Source organism: Phalacrocorax aristotelis, chromosome 28 (genome assembly GCF_949628215.1).
Source record: "Phalacrocorax aristotelis chromosome 28, bGulAri2.1, whole genome shotgun sequence".
NCBI lineage: Eukaryota > Metazoa > Chordata > Aves > Suliformes > Phalacrocoracidae > Phalacrocorax > Phalacrocorax aristotelis.
The window spans coordinates 1,177,239-1,196,852 of NC_134303.1; the positions used below are offsets into that span (position 1 = coordinate 1,177,239).

Below are 19,614 nucleotides of genomic sequence, written 5' to 3' on the forward strand. Positions count from 1 at the left end.
CAAGACCACCCATTACAACAGAAGCATCTCCCAGAAACCCCATCTGAAGCCGGACTCCGGGCCAGAACAGGTTTCAGATGAGACTCAGGTTCTTCTCACTTTTGCTCCCAGAAGTTACACTCACATATTGTGTGGGAGTGTGGACTCGTGCAACCCAACCGCTGCTGCTAAACACTGTGCTTTTTTTATAGAAAACTTTTCACAGAAATACTGCAGGAAGTAATTATTACACCATCAGCGTGACCTTTCCTGAATTATCTTGGCCACACACGTGGGAGATATCAGGCTTCACTTCACAACGGCGTTAATAAATGAGCGTCCCAAGCCAAGAAGAACTCACCCCGTAAAAGCTTTAGGTGCCCGCCGTCTCCTCGCTGGCCTGCGGCAGGAGGAGCACAACACAAACGTATTGGCAGGCTCCAAAACTACCTAGAGCCATTACACAGACCAGGGCCCAAGCTGTCACACCCGTCATCCTTGCACATTCAACGTAAAACTCTCAGCCCTGATATTCCAGTATTGTCCAAGAGAGTCAGAAAAGCACAACAGACTCCAAATAACTTTTGCATTGGTTACGCTTACAGTCTAGCGGGGACTTTGATTTTAATTTTCCACGTCTCTGGAGGTCGGAGAGATGATGAACTGAAGTTTAAAAACAAAGAAAAACCCACCATCACCAGCTTCCCCTTATTAATCTCACTTTCCCCCTTACTCTGTCTCTCCCTTTTTTCTTGGTCACATTGTTTCTTCAATAAAATAAACCTTCGGAGTCCACCAGTCCCTACAGTATCCATCCCCAGTGCTACCCTCCCCAAAAAAAACACACCAAAATCCATATTACTTTTGGCAGCAGCTTGCTTCAGGAATTCCAACCAGTCAGCAAGGCATGACCTCTCATTCCTGGAACCATACGCCCTATCTTTGATCAAGTTGTGTGTTCTCACTTGTCCCACATTTGATCCCTTTAAAATAGCTCCTAGGTATCTCTTCCTTCCTCCCACCCAACACACAATAAGTCTAGAACAAGTCTCACACACCTCAAAAAAAAAAAAAAAAGGATTAAAACCCCACAAAAAACCACCCTAATTTCAGGGAGATTTCCTCTAAAAAAAACCCCAAACACTTGATGAAACCAGCGATGAACCTTCAAAGGCAGTTTCACACTGTGATTAAAAAAAAGCAGGGGGTCTTCTCAAAGTGAAAAGAGGGATATTGCCACATTTAAGCTAGAAACACCATAGCTTGTGGATTGTGAAGTAAAAAATGAGTTATCCCATAAAGCTGGCAGCATCCAGCTCTGCGTCCAATGGTAAAATTATACTTACAGTCTTCTAAGCAGCTTTGGGAAATGAACATGTAATCGGATAACACCACACCCTTCGCTGCAGCATCTTGTTTGGGACAAAAAACAGCGAGTGGAAAACACAGTGCAACGTGGTTCCTGCCTCCGAGTAGTTAGACGAGGCTTTGTGTTTCTAAATAAAACTAGAAAGTCAAGTCACATGGGACATTGAGCAGCCTAAAACCTGCTTTTTTTGTGATGCGTGTTCGTCTATGTCCCTCCTGTCCCCATCTTCATTGCTGGGAGGGCTGTTAAAATCCTCCTCCTAGCTCTTCTGCCTCATTGATTCATCATTTCTTTTCAAATCTCACTGAAAACACCACTTGCCAGGCTAGTTTCTATGACTCCTAATTTCCTGCTCTCTCATCTCTTACAGCCAGCTGACAACAACTAGAAATCCATGGGTCCCAAGTCACTCAGGAAGAGGAGCCTCGCGGAAGAATTCCCGGCAACCCACCTCCGTTCCCGACGGATGCCAGCCAGAGACAAGCTCCGTGAAAGGTCTGGGGCTTTTTTCCCCCCCCTCCTCCTCACACTAATCAGTTGCTATTTACCTTTGTGAAATCACGCATCAAGCTGCATTTATACATTCGGTTACCATTATTCAGCAAAGTCCATTTTTATACAGAAAATATTGACGTCCTCCATGTAGTCAGGATATTCCGCTTGGTACCAACTAGTCAGATCCTTGGTATACCTTCCATCAGCGCTACGTACAACAGCTCTTCTGTATTTTTGCTGGTTTGGCAGTTAGGCTAAGTTTAAATAAGCCATTTAAAATCCGGGGGGGGGTGTGGGTGTGGGGGGGTGTGTGTGTGTGCGGGGAAGCCCCTCGGAGCTGACCTTCTCTATTTGGTGATCGTAGAGCATCAAGAGCATGTTCTCAGTGACTTCAAGTCTGCCTGTGCTGCGGGTACTTACACACAAGCGCTTGCCAGAGCGGGATCGCGTTGCTGACACGCAGCTCGCCAAGCAGCCAGCAGAAGGCTGAGGTCAGGCTTGTTACTGGATCCCTCAGGGAAGAACGTGTACAGCTTATTAAAGGCCCAGTTGGGCATACAAGCCCACTGCAGTTCTTTTAGGAGCCAAGCGGCATCTCACCCGCTACAAAGACTCATTCACGCCCAAAGGCAGCCCAGGCAATTCTTTACACACCCCCCAATTAAATCAGACTTGTACTAATCCCGCACCTAGGCAAAATGAACTTCCCTATTTCCTCCTTCCCCCTTTAAGAACAGAAAAGCTGAGCTTGGCCTGTGTTTCACTGTAAAATTAGCTTTGCATTAAGTAGGACTCGTGCGCTCCCTGCTTTGGGCACTTTCAGGAAAGCAGGAAGAAAAGGCCCAAGTTTGTTCTGCCCCAGCTCCGTCGCTCCCAGGAACAGCTTTCCAGGTGTTCACTATTAGTCTTCCTCCCCCAGCTACTGGTAATTCACCATCTGCTGCCACCGCAGCGTGTACCTGTATCCCAACATTTTCCAGGGAAAGCAAAAGTAATTACAAGTTGTCTTTGGCAGTAAAAACAGAACTACGCCTCCTCTCAGCCCTGCCACCTGGTGTGCTTTACCAGCGCGCGACTTCCCCAAACCAGCCAAGTCACACCTTTGCGAGCGACGGCCCAAGGCTGTAGTCTTACCCCCTGCTCTGGCTGCTGGTGGCCGGCTGAAAATCACTCCCTCCGGTTCTCTCCACGGTCTTTCAGGAGGTTGTAACCCCCTCCGGACACGCACACGCCATCCTGCGAGCCACCCTCACGACCCACCAGGAGGCAGATCAGCAGCAGGGCCGGCGCACAGCAAGTCACAGTGGATGCAAGCCCGACAAGACAGCACCCCTCCCTTCCGGCACCCCAACACGCGACTGGAGGTTCAGTCCAGGGCTGGAGCCCTCCTGACCAGGGCTTCCGAGTGGGGAGAGAGGGGAAAAATTCCAAGTCGTGTCTTTTCTAAAACCCAGGACAAAATATTTATTCAAAAAAGTCTCTGGGACACAGAGATGGGAACCGTATTCCAAGACTGGCTTAGTCAGTCCAGGGGACTGTCACCTTAACACTGTCATTCCCTGACCGTGTTCTGCGATAAAAAGTCCGTACGCACACATTTGAGTAACGATGGCTCCAGTAAGTTGTCTTCTCTGCAAAGCCAGCTGAGGGTGATCAGTCAGGGAGCTGATCCTCTGGCAGAACAGAGCTGTTCTATTAAAAAAAAACCCCACATGAAATCATAAATTTAGACAATATTCCAAAGCCTGCCTCTGTTAGCCTCTCTCTGCTCTCACAGAAGCCCATGGTAAAAAAAAATTACTCTGGATTTTGGACCGTCACAGGCACATTCACACCGTTAGACTAACTTTAAAGTGAAGGAAGCCTGGAGAAATATTTATGGCTTCTCGGCCACGAATATTCTTCCGCCAGCAGAGCCTCTGCCCTCCAGCCGTGGCCTCGAGAGCAACGATTGCATGTCAGATGCGGCAAAAACGGGCTTACTCAGAAAACTAGACCCTACGTGCAGAAATAGTAATTAATTATCGCTAATTTCTTACAGTGCTTTGCCGAAAGACTCCATTTGAACAGACTGTTAACGCATTATTTGAGCATTTGAGTATTAGAGGTACAAACTGCACATTAAAGCCTAAGGCAAAACACTGATTGCCTTGGAATCTAACCTAAACCTGTCCCAGAGGGGTTTCAGCGAGTAGAAAGATGGTTTAATGGGAACATGACTCACTCCACATTTATGAATAGGCAATGAACTTGTGAATGCCACATGGTATCACTTAGCAGAACACAAACACAACTGCAGTTAGTTACAGCACCACTCTCCATTTTAGGAAGGAATTAGGTGCTCCTAAGACATCCTCCAAAAGCCCAGAACACTTTGAAATTCAGTAAGAGACACTTAGGAAAGCAGGAATCTGCTTCTCAGGAAACAATTCAAACAGATTCCTCTCAGAAGAGGCCTTAAGAGTATGATTTCTGAAGTGGGTGGAACACAACCTGAATAAGACTCTCTGGGGAAACACTAAGCAGCTCTGTTTAGGAAGCAACGCGTAAAAGCTGAAGAGCTTTGGCTCTTTGGAGCACGCTGCCGCTGGAACGACTATTTCTGAAGGCAGTAATACTGAAGTACCAAGAAAATTCTTTGCTCCTTGAGAGATCACGGGAGATTCCTGTTGCACATAGCATACTTCTAGATGCTGCTAAATTAAATCGACTTCGCGTTAGAAACAGCAGTCTTTAATAAGAACGCTACTCAAAGTATGTTCGTCCTAAGTAACGCACCATCCAGCGGTTCCTTAAAAGCAGCTTGTCCTTTATCGACGACAAGTATTCTATAGAAAGATTTATGCTTGAGCACATAAAAGAAGTCTCTGCTGCTTTAGAAGCAGGTGGCTCTCAGCCTCTGCTCTTCTGCTCGGCAAGCGGCCGCTGTTGGGCGCCGCGCTGCTCTCGCCGATCGAGGGCTAAATAGAGGAATCCACAGTGAAGTGCCCGTTCTGGGAGGGTGTTCCGCGGTCCGTGGTGTTTAACTTCACCACCGTGGGGGTGTATTTGGAATTCCTGTAACAGACAAAGCAGAGGATCCTCCGGAAGGTGCTACGCATCTCGTTGTCCCTGTAAGAGTAGACAATAGCGTTTATCAACGAATTGATCTCTGCCAGCAAGAGGACGTATTTCTCCACCGCTAGAACATTGCAGCTCTTGCAGCCCAAGCCGTCGAGGAGGAGCACAACTTGTCCTGGGGTCCAGCAGATGACAAAAGCACCTGGGGAGAGAAGAACCCCTGTTAGAGGGGAGAAAAACCCACCAGGTTCCTGGCCCTGCCGAGTCACTCACCCTAAAGATGCTCAATGGAATCACCGGTGGTTTATCTTGTGGAAAAAGGTTGGAGGGAGGAACTAGTTTCACCATTTTTGCTTTGGAGGGAGACCAAGGATTCAACCAACCAATACTAAAAATGGAGGCATTGGGGTTTCCCCCCCTTTCCCCACCCCACTCATGCAGAACAAGACTTCCAAGTACTTTCACTTACCTCCCCTCGTCCCCATTGTCACATTTACAGACCAAGTCTCTGTATTCCCCATTTATGTGCCACTCCCTCCGAGAAGGGGAGCAGGCCGTAAAACGAGGGGAGAGCCAGAGTAACACATCATGAATGAAATAACCTCCACTATCCACACAATTAACGGGAGCTTAATTAACAGCGTGAGCGTAGAAGGGTCCTGGCCAACACTTGGGGCAGCCCTGTGAAGTCTCACACGCCGAGTAGAAAATAGCCAAGCCGTGGGCTGGCCAGCACCGGGGCTGAGCTGGACAGGCTCCACCACTGATTCACTCGGGCTGATACCATGTTCTTGCCACCACCTGCAAAGCTCTTTGGCAAAAGGATAATTGCTGTTTGCCTGACGGAGTGGGAGGTGCCTGCGGCTCCTGAAAGCCCTTTTTACAGTCACGATTTTAAGGCTGATTTAAAGGGAGCCCTCGCCTACCAGTGCTCCTAGAGGTCATGCATAAGGTTGTACCTTAAAGCACGGGAGCTGCACCCTGCTGTGTGCCTTCTGGGAAAGGGTGGAAGAGAACAAGACTTGCTGGAAACTTTGCAACTACACCCTTTACTGAAAAACATCTGTCAGCAAAGAACAACAGCTAGAGGAGCCGCACCAAAACCAAGAGGCTGAATTTCAAGCTGCCCAAGTAAAACTTGCACCAGTCAAAAGTCAAAGGACCACATGGGAGGGATCTCCTGGGTTTCTGGGAGTGTTCCCTGCTGATTTCAGGACACTGCATCATGTAAGCCTTTTTATTTAAGTGAATCATGCTCCCAGAAGGTCAGCACAGCAGCCACCCCATCTGGGCCAGGCAGCCTTCCCTGCACTTTCAGACATGACTTTGCCCCCTTTAAATTTAGCAAATATATAAGAGAGGTTCCTGGCTGTCAGGAAGGTCGGTCCAATATTTCTGTCTTGAGCGAGCCTGCAGGAAAGGGACCTCCTTGTTTACTGATGTAATTTTTTTAGGCCGGGTTTTCAGCATCCACAAGGCAAGCCACATTCCCTAGAGACCGGCTCCCAGCAGCCAAAGTAAAGCCAGAGGAATATTAAAGATGAGAGGGGGGAAGACTAAAAGCGGTACTTAAAAAGTCTTGGGCCTTTGCCTGCAAATCCGGATGATTTCCTTGCTCCTTAATGGAAGCTAAAGTGTTCAGAAAGAAGCCTGAACTCAGTAATCTAACACAGCATGGTCACTGACGACTCTGCCCTGTGGTTTGGTCGTCCTGACATCCCATGTCGCTCAGCTGGCCTGTGGGGAAAATTTACCACTGGTTTCCAGACGTACCTTGGACCTATTATTATTGGTTTCCAGGTCAGCTCCTAGACCTGTTCTTCATGCCCAGGACCTGCAGGATTATCAGCCACGGCTACCTTGCCTTGCAGTGAAGTGGCACATAGCTCCTACCGCACCCTCGACTTCCTCGCACACTCACCACTGGCTACACCCTCTGATGCATAAGGCGCAAAATATTCCTCTGTGCAAAGTCCAAGTTTGCAGAAGGTGCGAGAACAAGGGTGGAAAAGGAATTACACCAGGGCTTTCACAGGGAGGGGAAAAAAACCCCTCTGCAGTCTCAGCTTTCTGTAAACTGAGTCCAAACAGTAAGGTATTTCCCCCCCCCGAGTTGAGCAATTCCCTCCCTCGTTCCGTCCCGTGCAAGGGACCTGTACAGAACTGGCTGCGGCTTCTCTGCGACACTGTCCCGCAGAAGAAGGGGAAAAAAAAGAGGGTTACAAAAGTCCCAAAGACCTGATGAACTCCTGAGCCTCCCTCAACTTCCCACATTAGGTTCCTCCCCGCTCTGCATCCACACAGTCCCAATTCCCTGGGAAACCACAGCAGCTCTTCTGAGCCTCCTCTGACAAGATTTTTCCTCACTCAAGGCAGAAGACAAAAGGCAGGTCTGGCCAAGCCAGGAGGGGCGACACCAAGAGAAACGAGGTCTCCCAAAACAAGGCGATGCACCAAGCGTGAATTGTATTTTCCTTCCTGGCCAGTGTCCCCATCCCACCGACCCTCTTCCAGTTGATGTTGTGAAGTCCCTTAAAATTAAGGAGCCCTGCTGACACCACAGGGTGACCCTCTGATGCTGTTTTGGAAGGAAAGGGAGAACAAAACAGCTTTTTCTCTCCACTGCAGACTGTGCAAAATACATGAAGTAAATTATTCTTCAGCCCCGCTGACCCTCTGCGCTGCATCTGATCAGCTCCAAGGCAGTAATGAACTCGCAGCTGCGCACAAGAGATGAAGAGATTGCGAGGCAGGGGAAAAAAAAAAAAAAAAAAAAAAAAAACAAAAAACCAGACCTCACAGGAAAGGCAAGAACAGGCTGAAAACTCCAGTTTCAATGCTCACAAGTTGCAACAGGACCCTACAAGGCAGCATGCCCCGGAGCAGGGACACACCAAGCAGCCTGAGAGCCCCCTCTCCCCGCTCCCCTCCCCTGCAGAGGAGCCCGCTCTGCCAGCGGGAGTTTGCAAGGGAGTAGTCTTTGTTTGCAGCTACAAGGTTTCCCTGACAGAACAAATTCTGCGCTTATCAGGAAAGATTTGCAAGCAAGGGGTTGTGACCAGACGCCCGGAGTGGAGCAGGGCTGCAGAAGGTCTGAGCGCATCCATTTACCTCACTTTAAAGAAAGGTTGTTAGGCTATTAAAGCGCAAGACAAAAGCAGATTAAAGAAACCACGGAGTGTCAGGCGGTTGAAAGCACGACGCACGCACCAGCTCCGCTGTCGGATGCGCAGCACTGGGCAGAACAGCGTCTGAATAAAGTTAAACATCCGGGAGAGGCAGAGCCTCAGTGCCAACCACTTCCAGTCACTGGTCTGCACCTATTTGCGCTACAGACTGCAGATGCGGACAGACTGACAGGCAGTTAGCACTCTGCTGGAGATCCCGTGCTCATGGAGAGCAGCTCCAACTAAGAGTGGAGAGTTCAGGGATATATTTACCCGCGCAGATCGACACCTGGTACTGAGCTGCTCAAAAGAGTCTGAACAGAGTTCAGTGCTTTCTTCCAGTGAACAGCAAGGAATTCGGATGCAATTACCTTGTTCTTTCCCCATCACCTTGTAAAGTCTGTCCCAAACCTCTCTCCATCCTTTAATAAAGGATGCACTGAGTGCTGCTTCTTGATTAAGGCCTGATTATCGCTCCTCATTCCATGCTACCCTTCTACAGAGGAAGCAGACTAGAGTTGAGCACATAAAAAAGCCTCTTTGCCCAAAGCACCTGCACTTAGAGCAGCCAGGTATTACCAAGTCACATTAGTAAAGGTCCTTCTTGTCCCTGCTAACCAGAGGAGCGGCCACGTCAGAGGGGAAGAGGTTCAGGAGCTTGCCGTCCCCCCTGCCTGCCAGGTTGCTCCCATTACAGCTCACACAACTCACGCAGAGTCTTGAAACCGTCAAGTTCCTCAGCAGCCACCCCAAACCATCACCTTTGGAGACCAGGGAAGCAGACAGTCACTTCCCAATGCTCCCCGCTGGCCTGAGCACGTTCACCTCTCCAGCCCCGCACAACCCACGATGGAGGATCAAAGCATCACTTCGACTGACTTACTTAGGATAATAGTGACCGTCTTGACAAGGCTGATCATGGTCTCCTTGTAGCGGGGGTGGAAGCTAGTGTGCTTGGACATCCGCGTCATCTTCCTTTTGACATAGATGAAGATGTGCGTGTAGACAACCACCATGATGAGGAAGATGACCAGGTTGGAGATGGCCCAGAAGGTCAGGTAGCTCCTGCTGTAGAGCGGAGCCATGCTGGAGCACTTCTCCAGGGCACAGAGGCAGTGCCAGCCATAGGACGGGATGAGCCCCAGGAGCAAGGCCGTGACCCAAATACAGAAGATTAGGATCATCACACGCTGGTTGGACATTTTGCTGTGTAACTGCATAGTGAAAACAGTCTGGTGCCTTTCGACAGCGATTGCGAGCAGGTTCACCACAGAGGCGGTCAAGCTGGTGTCCAGGAGGCTCTGACGGATGAACCAGGTCTTCACGGAGAGCTCTGCTGTCCTGGGCCCCGTGTGGAACATGAGAAACATGTACGCGATGCCAGCAAAGAGGTCGGCGGCTGCCAAGTTCCCCAGCAGGTAGTAGATGGGGTAGTGGAAACGCCGGTTGATGATGATAGCGGTGATGACCAGCAGGTTGGTCAGGAGCACAATGACACTCACTGTCAGGCCCAGGGCAACCACCAGGACATCCTTCGTCCTCCAGTGCTTGGTCAGCTCTTTGCGGCTGTTGTTGTAGAAGAACTCCACAGACTCATTGTAAAAACAGGGCTTCATCGCTGCTGTCCTAGAGAGGGATGAGAGTATCTTTAGCTTGTTGTGCCCAGACACACACGGGCACAACTGTGGCAAGCTTGTGAGATGCTGAGCGTTATAATAGCTTTACCACAGACAAAGGTGAGGAGGAGCTTGAAACACACAGAAACAACCACACGAGCAACCACACGAGCAACTGGAAACTGCTTCTGTGTTCATCACAGAGCTACACATCTCGCAGGCTGAGCCCTCATCTGTCCTCAAGGCCATACTGAGGGAGCAGCAGAAACTTGACCGTTCAAGGGAGGAGATAAGGTTTGCCAGATCTGATAAGAGGTTCTCCCTGTCTGGCCCACGCAGCGCAGCTTCGTGGGGACGACAGACAAAACTATTTGTGTTATCCCAGATGGCCTCCTTCACAAATGTAAAAACAAAGCAGCAGCAAAGAAGGTTTATCCGTCAATCTCTAAACAGCACAGATGAAGGCAATGAGCCTCTGCAGCTGTTGCAGTCCCCAGGACTGCCGCTTCTGGTTCAGCAAGAACAGAGATCTCATCTTTCCTGGGTAGATTTATCGCTTAAAGGCTAATGTAACGCACAGCGCTTGCCAATCCTTCCAGAACAGGTGAGTACTTCCCGAACCTTGCCAAGAGGCAAAGAGCACAGAGAGCTGGGCAGAAACAAACTCCTCGGCCCAGAAAAAGCAAACAGTAGCAAGAAGCCAGCACGCACAACCACGGGGCCGGGTTTCTGGAAGAGCTGGATCCTCTGCAACCCCTGCCGCGCTTCTAGGCTGCACAGCAGCGTGTGGGTCGGCACCCAGAGCACCAACTGGTAAGTCACCTGTGCAGAAAGCAGCTCCCTTCTTCCCTTCCAGCTCTGGAACAAGGCTGCAATTCAGAACTCATTAAATTCAGTGGAAAAAAACTCGATAGGAAAAAAGACGTTTAAGTCTCAAGACGGACTTTTCACATTTCTTTGATGGCCTGGGCACTGCTGGGGGCAAGACCAGACAAGTCTGGATGATAACATTAAGTCTTAATTTTGAAAGCTTTTCTGGTAATTAACTTCCTCTCCTGCGGAGAGCCAAGCGTGAAGCAGCAGGTTAAGTTAAAGGATGTTTTACCTTACAGAGTCAGGATTTAAAACTGGTAATTGATGCTTGTGTTACTCGTCCAGGAAAAATAAAAAAAAAAAAAGAACAAGAAACCATACAGCACCATGAACAAACCGAAGGGAGGCGAAGCAGCCCTATCATTACACCCTGCAGCAGATGTTCATGTTCCTTTCCTAACCAAGAGCTTGGAAATCTCAAGTCAGGGCTGGCTGCGGTCCCTGCCAGGATGGGCAAACCCAGTTTGGAGCCTCCTTCCTTGCGGCACGGAGGCGCTGAAAAATGACACACTTTTTCCCCTTACCCTGGTGTGTTCTGCACATGAAGTCACCGGTTCTCCCTGTCCTCACATGAGCTCAACCATCACCCTCATTTCAGAGAAAGCTTAACTCAGACCACGCGGCGAGAGCGCCGTCCTCTCCCGACGCCGAGAAAACCCAAAGCTCCCGACTCACAATTCACTTTAATCACCCCGAAACCAACGCACGGCTCAGGGGCCCTAATGAGTCGCACCTTCCTCCGCTCTCCAGGCAGCGACTGCTCTGTTTCCCAGGACGCCTCAGCGCGGCTGCTGTAGGAACGCGGAGGCGAGGTTATTGTGGGCAGGCCAGTGATTATCACCTGCGCCGCACCCGCCTCTGCCAGCACGCGCGCCGAGTCGCGCAAACAAGATGGCTGAGCTGGGCAACCCTATCTTACCTGCAGCTGAACTTCTCATCTTTGCTGTCAAATGGGCTCTGTATCAGCCCGCTTCAGCATCTGGCTTTCTCGCCTCGTGGTAAAGACAGCTATACAACTGACCTTTCAAACCTGCTGAATAGGGAAATATTATATTTTACAAATATTGGTTGGGGGGAAAAAAGGAAAAGGAGGCAAAGGAGGACTCAACCTGCCCCAGGGGATGGAGTCACGGGCTAGTACGATAGAACAAGTCCATCTTTCCTCTCTTTTTAGGTCACGGGATGTTTGTAGATCTCAAGCCGTAGTAGAGCCGTTCAGGAGAGTCGTGTGTCCAAACACAGGCGATGAAAGCAGCCGAGTGGGTTCTGCAGAGATACTGTGTGGTGACCCGGCAGGTAACTGGGGAGCATTTTTGGCTTGAACAGCAGAAAGCGATGGAAGGAGGAGGAAGGGAGGAGAGCCTAGGAACAGGACGAACACAACCGCTGTGAATCACAGGTGGGTAGCCGAGCACCTACGTAGGGTGTATCTGGGGAGGCACCAAACCCAAGGCTAAGCCGTTCTTATGCAAAACACTTTCCTCTAAACATTTTTTGAAAGCTTTAATCCCAAATCAAAAAGGAAATTGCTGCCGAAGCTAGATAAGTGACTTCACCTTTTTCAGGTTATGCATATGGATGCCCAGAAACTTGCCTGCGCACAGAGACAGCCCACACTAAGCTCTAATTTTTGAAAGCCATTAAAATACTACAGTGAAATAACGTGTTGATGGATCGAGGTCTTATTCTCAGTAATTTTTTGAGCTGACACCAAGACAAATTAAATCCGGGTAAGGCTAGCTTCCAAATTGCCACTAAATTATGGAGACCGGTCTTTTTTTCTTGCGAACATTAAAGGTTCCACAGCTACGACTGGCCCCATAAACTTCCCCGGTAAGGCTGCACGCTCACAAGCAAACTGTCAACTTTTCCCAAAGCATTATACAAGCGCTGGGTCAACGGCGTCTTTACTGGGGGAGGGGATCAGAGCTGCGGAAACCCACAAAGGAGCTGTGTTCTGCACGTATAATACTCAAATCTCAAGAAACCGTCCCTCAGCGTCCTAATGACAACATCCGAAATGCTGCTTTAGGCAAGACCCAGTTTGAGCACTGGGAAAAGTTTGAGAGTTGCAAATCCCTCTGAAACGCACCGAGGTTACAAAGAAATCTGTGCAATACCAGGAGCTGGGTGGGGGCCGGGAGGGACTGACAGGTTAATGCTTGTGGCTGGTCCCGGCAGCTCCTGTGCCGCTTCCCTGCTACACTGCAATTAGCAAACTGACCTTGGAGCTTGGCATCAAGGGCAGACACCCCCACAAATCACAATTTTAACAGGCAGAAACACCCTGCCCGCAGCAGCGAGCAGACGGAAAGTCAGGCTGGTGCCATGATGCACAAAGGAGCTGGATGAGTCTATTGTTCAGTGTCCGAGCAACCCCCTTCCATGGCCTTACACTCCTCAGCAGGATCTTACAAGATTTTTTTTTTTCCCCTCTCACCAGCATTGTTTACTCTGCAAAACAAGACTCTGGTTACATGCTGCAACGATTCAGCGGCCCCTCTCCTTGAGCAATAGGCAAACACAGACTCTTCTCTAATCACGCTACCTCCAGCTCCGCTCAAGCCTCTCCCCCTTGAAATCAAGCGCAGCTTTTGCAGTTTGGTAAGAATCACCGCACAAAATGAGGGCGGAACACATCTTTCCTCCTCGCCAGCGTTATCCCTAGGCATACGCTGTCTCCCTTCTTCCTCAGTTAATTAATGCCTGAGGTTCACTGTAAGTTCAGAATCCTTTTACGCAGAAAGCAGAGGTGTAAACGTCCTCCCTCCTCCAATTCCTCTTGCTTGCAAAAGTGGAAAACGCTAGTCAGCTCTTTGAGCTCTGGGAAGACATGCAACACTTGTGAGCAAACCGACGGCCGGCGTCGCGTGGAAGTGCACGGGGATGAACGGCTGAATTTATGCTCCCACTAATGACCACGATCAGCGTCGACCAAGACAGAACAATGGATCTATAAATGCTCAAATATGACCTGTTTCACCACGTCCGCTGCACATGGATTTCTGTGACCGAACATTCAAACCACTGCTATATTTTTTAAGCCAGAAACAGTACAAGCCTTTACTCCAAAGAATAACGTGCTTACCTGAAAGCACAACCACCGCATCCAGACTTGACGTTTAGCATTGGTCTCCCCACCACAGGAAACCAGGGCAGCTATCCAGCAAGGAGATCCCCATCGCTGGAGGGCAGAGGTGCTTTCCAAGCAAGAAGAAAAAAAAACAAAACAAGGCAAGTACCTTACAGGAAAGTTTCAGGCAAGCGTTACAGCCCCAGAGCCCATCACAGACCTCTCTGAAACACTGGCTCCTGGGAGGCAAGTTTGCAAAAGCTCCGATGAGCCCATCCCTCCTTGGGTCCTCCCCTAGGCGGGTCCTTCCAGGAGCTGTAACCCGAGTCCTTACCGCCTCCATGGTGGCCAAAGCCACTTTCCAAGCATCTCCGGTTCTGGCTGGAACGAGTTAGCTCCGATCCGCCAGCATCGCCCTCGTGGACCGTTCCTGCCGGCAAGGTGTTGCTCTGTGGGAACCGGCACCCGCCGCTCCCAACAACGCACCCGCTCTCCCCGTGGCGACAGCTCTAGCTCTGCTGCCCCAGAGCTTTGTCCCACCCCAGGAGGGGAACGGATCTTCTGAACGACCAGGTGTGGTCTGGTGATGGAGGAGGTGCCTCGCCTTGGCACCAGAAGGCTCTTTTTCTTAGCCTACAAACTACAGCACCCACATTTCAGGCGGTCAGGATGCGGCCCCCCGCATCCAGTGCGACACAAAAAAAAATCTTGAAACGGGTAAGAATCAGGGAGAAGGAGATGTCGTGAGACACAAGGGAAACTGAGGCACGCATGGGGAGCCCTTTCTAGTCAGTAACTTGGTAGAAGCGTGTGTCACTGCTAGAAAGAGCTCACGCTTCTGGTATGTCAGTCTAGCTAGTCCTTGGCACATCTGAGATTATCTTACCTGCTCAGTGCTGCACAAACACCAACAGCACACTCGGTGCTAACAAGCAAGAGCTGTGTAAATTATGAAGGAAAAAAAACCAAACAACCCCAACCACGGAGTTTGCAACATCCATTCATTTTGATTTATGCCCGCTGCTCTTGCAAAGGCCCCAGCAATTTCCATTTGACTCCAATTTCCTATTCTCCCACCCTCCTCCAACCATCATCTGTTCCCCCAGGAACAATGTTATCACCAAGCTCAACCCTAATCTGCTGCCAGTCAGATACACGGTAGAGCTTGGCAGAGCCAAGTAATGTTCCGTAAAATAGGCAGGAGATTTACAAAGAGAGCCCGGCACAAAGGGGAAGGAGATAGGGCCAGCGATCCAAGGACACATTAACAGAGCAGGGCAGCGATAAATGGAAGCAGAGCAGGAGTGACGCTGGCAGAAGAAGAGGTGGAGGAATAGGACAGGCTCAGAGGGGCAACTACCGAGTCCTGAAAGAACTGAAAACTGCGCCAGGCTCCCTAAACTCAACCCCCACATCCCGCAGCCTCCAAAGGCCAGAATCACGCCAGAAGCTCACGAGGGGGAAAACAACAACTCAGGAAGAGCCCATCCTTGCCACCGCTTCCAAATTCTGCACCTTCAGACCGACGCAGCCACCCACGAGACGGTACCAGGCACAGGGGCCTTTCGCGAGGTTTCCGTGGGCATTTTTAGAAGGAAAAAGTTGTATCGACAGGTATCCCAGAGTCCTCGGAAATTAAAAAAACAATAAATCTATAGTTTAACAAGCTTGTCTTCTCATAGCTGAGAGCCACCAAGTTACCGAGAAGTCCGCTCCTAACACGGAGAGCCCCAAGTCCTTACCGCAGCTGGGCGGATTTACACCAATATTAGTTATGCAGAGCCACTTCAGATTTGAAGCGCCTTACTCAAGTGCCACAGAGCGTATCCTTCACTTCCCACGAGGCATTTATTAGCCTTTTGGTGACATTATTGGCTTACGACCAAAGAGACCCAAGTCCAAGCTGCAACAAGACCCCGACCACCCCCCTTAATCCGCTCCAGCACTTGTGCTGCCAGCGATAGGCTTCCGTCGCAGACCCGACTCCTCACGCCGGTGGACAAGAAGCAGAACCCAGGTCAGGGCAAGCATTTGGCAGCAACGCTGGCTTCGATAGGCTCCGGGCAGTTACCAAGCCACACGTGCTCTGCAGCTGTGCAGTTTGGGGTGGCAGCAGTCTAAAAATACTTTTAATTTACTCATTCCTTTAAGGTTTCAAACTGGCGCTCAGCGAGTGCTTTGGAGGCGATGTTTTCATAAAGAAACACCCAGAACAATCAGGAAAACAGCCCAGCATAACTGGTTTCAACTCAAGTGTCAACAGCCCATCACAATAGCTCAGCACGTCAGACAGAGCCAGCGAGTTGGGAGCACCCAGCGTGGACAAAGGGTCAGAAGCGCTTTTGCAACTCAGTCCCCAGACACAAGGACAAAGGGGGATACGAGAAGCGTCAGACCGGCTCAGGCCAGGGCTTGTGTAAGCCTGTCACAGACGGCACCTCCTTGCCTATGGAGGTGAGGGAATATTTCAGGTTTCAAAGTCCTGACCTTAATAACAGCAATTTTTCTAGTCCCTTTGTCTAGGAAAAAACCTCCTAACTTTACTTCTCTTCATAACAAAAGTTTGGGAGCCTGGTTCTTTTCAGGTTTGGGGAGTGTTAGAAGGAACCAAACCCATTTAGTTTGTGACCCTAACGCTGAAACACAAGTTTGGGCCCTGCACTGCCTCGCCCTGTCAGGGTGCTACCTGCCAAAACCGAGTCTCGTTGCACCCAGAAACCTCACCTCAGCTTCTGCAGCCAATGCAAATGATTTCTTAAAGACTCGGCTCAGGTGTCGTTCAACAGCGATGCTTCTGGGAGTCAGTACGGGACACTGAACGCAGCCAAGATCAAGGAGACCAGATACCCATCGTGTCCAGCCCCTCTGCTTCCCCCCTTCCGCTCCATGAGTTTTCCTGTCTCCACCGGCTCAGAAGGGGCTCGGAGGGTGTTGTGCAGCGTCGCTCCCCCCCAGGCAGAGAGGCTGCTCAAGCAGAGTCACTGCGTAACCCGATCTCGACGCAGCCGGCAGATCTGATCGCATTCTGGTGCCCAGCAGAGAAGTGGTAGAGAAACCTTTCCAAAGACAACAGATGTTTGCCTCCCCTTTATTACACTTCTGGTTTTTTCAAAGCAAAGTTAATTGTTTTAGTAGATTTTGCATTTTCAAACGAGCCTAAAGCCAATATTTTTCTTTAAGCCTCATAGCTGTGACTGTTCCCAGGGATGACAATCCGAAGGGCTTTTTTTATGCTGAGACCCCTCTCCTGGAATCCCAGGAATGCTAAAAACCTTCTGGAAGGAGGCATGTCACCGTCTCTCCCCCCCCAGCAGATCTCTGCAGAGAATCAGTTGCTCAAATTAATACCTCCCAAGTCCCAACTGGCCCCGAGATTCCCAGACCCTCAGCGAGGAGCACTCCCTCGAGCGCAACGAAACGCCAACACGGTGCTTACAGCTTCAGCTAACGGCCAAATCTTTCGATGGAAAGCGGCATCTACATCAGCATTAAAAATGCAGGAATTTCATAACACCCACTGCCGCTGACACGCAGCCAACTCCGAGGTGGAGCGGAGCTGTTGTTCGCAAGCCTACAGCATCAAAGAACACTTCAACAAAGAGGTGGGGAAGAAATCCGTGCCCACTACAGCCTTGCCTACAGCAGGAATTTTCTTTCCCTCCAGCAAGTTCGCAACCATTTACAATCAATTGCTCCAGCACAAATCACAAAGAACCTGGAAAATTCCTCTCCCCCTTTCACCTTCCCGAGGTTTGCTCTGGCTGCGTTTGGACACTTAGAATCAAGGCATTTCCCTATTGCTGACACCACCATAAATTGAAGCGGGGAGACCACTGAGGCAAAACACAGCCTTGGATCTTGTCACCTTTGCCTTGTTAGACAGGGAAAAAAAAGCCAGCCGAGAAAGAATGGCCGGGATATTCCCTCCAATGCCTCCGGGTCGTGGCAAAACACCACTCTTACCTTCCCCAGGTAACTAGCCTGGAAACGGATTTTGGTGGGCTAACTTCCTTCTGCACAGTCACTGGCTACTCCAGCGCTCTCCAAGATGAAAACATTTGTCCTGCAGCAGTGGAGGGAAAACAGGGTAGGGGAGGGAAGAGAGGGTTATTTGCAGTGGTGTTTTGTTTGGAGTCGGGATGGTCTAGGGGCCCCTCTGCTGCTGCTGCTCCTCCTAATTCACACAGGAAGAAGGAGATTATCCGACACAGAGACAAGCAATACCAAAGGCAGAAGCGGCAGTTCAGCTTGGCCTCTGAACGACGTCCCGTTATTAGAAGCCACAGCGAGGTTAAAAATCAAGTCGGGATGCTGTGTTTGGGAAGCTGCACGCAGCCGCATCTTCACCCAAAGAGAATTCCATCTGGCGCTTTGCGCTCTTGTCAATAAAAACAAAGCCGGGTGGAAATTCCCTTCCTGCGAACCCCACGCAGGCAGCCCTCGGCTCCGTCTCCCTTTGCAAGAGGGCTGCACGCCGCCTTGCTCTGAACTCCTCCAATCTTGGCTGGCACCCAGCAAGATGAAGTCTCCCGGTTTAGCTGGCGCTCGCTGGAAAGGCAGGGAACTTCACAGGCGCTCAAGCTCCACGTGCCTCAGCCTTTGCTTTTATAGGGATTATTTCTGAAAAACCCACTTCCCCCCGTGTCTCCGTTTGGTTTCATGGCAGATGCCTGCAGCTTATGGCTGGAGAGTCATAAAAAGCATTTAACATGCCTTTCTGCTTAAGTCTAGAAAGAAAAAAAACAAAACCAATTCAGAAAAGCCTCCAGCTACAGAATAAGCAGATGCAGCACAACTGCAGCTTTATCTTGAAACGGAGCATCAGGGACTGACACATAGCTGCTCTCCCGAGCAAGAAACGGGAGTATCTGTCCCTTCGAAGGAACGCGACTTCCTCTGGAGAGGTCACCTTTGGGGCCGTCTTGGTCAAGCAAAACTCTCAGCAATGTGGCTTTTTCCCCCCCCCCCCCATTTGGTGAAGATTTCAGCTCACTCTGGGGATGTGAAATTAAGGCCACCACTGCTTCATCAATGGGCTGAATCACGTTAGCAAGTCTTGCATTTTTTTCCTCAAGAATCAACTCCCACAAGAGTGAGGTCTCGGGGAGGGGGAAAAGTGACAACACCCCCACCTTAAACAAGCGACAGGCATGTTCATCACAGCCCTTCCCTTCGAAGCCTTTCCCCCACCAAGTCCCTTGAACACGGTCAGGCGACAGCTAGCAAACCTTGCTTGTTCTGCCTTAGTCCTGGCCTAACGCAAGGCCTTGCCTAGGCAGGCTGGCGAGCAGCCAAAGCCATTCGGTTTTCGTTGCCTCCCCCACCAGAGCCTGGATCCTCTTTGCCCTTTGCGTATCGGTAAGCGCGGGGTAACGGTCCGGCCCGTTACGTTCAAGGTTTCCGTTACAAAGGAAACGGCCTTTTCTACTTTTGGTTGCTTTAATTCCTGAACTTCTGCTCATCTTTGGTGATGCTTTACTAACTTTCTTGAGCTTTTGGCACATTTCTAGTGGAAAAAATATTACTTTGGAGGCCTTTGCGAAGCAACAAGAAAGCTTTTGCTTCTTCTAAGAGAAGTATTCCCTTAACTAAGTCATTCTTGTAAAGGGCATAGGAAGTCTACGCGTTCATTTATTAAACAGATTTACACTGAAAAATACGACTCCCTTGAAGCCTGCTTATGAGATCCCTACAAAACTGACCGTCTCCCAGGCCCTGGAAGCCAAGTAGCTGAAACTCGCTGCCTAAGCAAAGCTTGAATTACAGCTCTACACAGCTTTTTTTAAAATAAATGATAGAGGAGAGCAGCCAGTGCCCTGAAAGGATTCCAGCCACAAGCTATGGGCCCGCATGGCTAGACATGTGTATTTGATGTAGTTCGTTCCAGACTGCCCTTCGCAAGTGCTTTTCACGAGCGCCCCGAGGTGCGTGATGCCTGCGGGCGCGCCTGCGCTGCCCTACTGATGGCGGGCTGGAAGCACA

At 50.1% G+C, this 19,614-nt stretch overlaps 1 protein-coding gene across 10 annotated transcripts; it reads right to left on the reverse strand.

The window, feature by feature from the left end:
• Nucleotides 1-3,282: 3,282 nt before the first annotated feature.
• Nucleotides 3,283-17,674, reverse strand: LPAR2 (lysophosphatidic acid receptor 2). 10 transcript variants are annotated; one of them, XM_075076015.1, is made up of 6 exons: nt 13,967-14,179; nt 13,648-13,759; nt 11,669-11,921; nt 11,479-11,589; nt 8,954-9,696; nt 3,283-5,105 (listed from the first exon to the last, which is right to left on the reverse strand). In XM_075076015.1, exons 5-6 carry the CDS (start codon nt 9,684-9,686, stop codon nt 4,804-4,806), a joined length of 1,035 nt encoding a protein of 344 aa, XP_074932116.1. In that variant the 5' UTR covers nt 9,687-9,696; nt 11,479-11,589; nt 11,669-11,921; nt 13,648-13,759; nt 13,967-14,179; the 3' UTR covers nt 3,283-4,803. The 10 variants fall into 10 exon arrangements, with proteins under 10 accessions (XP_074932116.1, XP_074932113.1, XP_074932121.1 ...); XM_075076012.1 differs by lacking the exon at nt 13,967-14,179 and having other exon boundaries at nt 13,648-13,880; XM_075076020.1 differs by lacking the exon at nt 13,967-14,179 and having other exon boundaries at nt 3,283-4,954; nt 11,479-11,592; nt 13,648-13,873.
• Nucleotides 17,675-19,614: the final 1,940 nt, after the last annotated feature.

Excerpts from the sequence above, each read along its gene's own strand:
- LPAR2 (XM_075076011.1), bottom strand. The coding sequence starts at position 13,688 with ATGCTAAACGTCAAGTCTGGATGCGGTGGTTGTGCTTTCAG. Across the intron at positions 9,697-13,647 it reads TGCGGTGGTTGTGCTTTCAG|GACAGCAGCGATGAAGCCCT; the intron begins GTAAGCACGTTA and ends ATCCCTCTCTAG. Across the intron at positions 5,106-8,953 it reads GACGGTCACTATTATCCTAA|GTGCTTTTGTCATCTGCTGG; the intron begins GTAAGTCAGTCG and ends TTCTCTCCCCAG.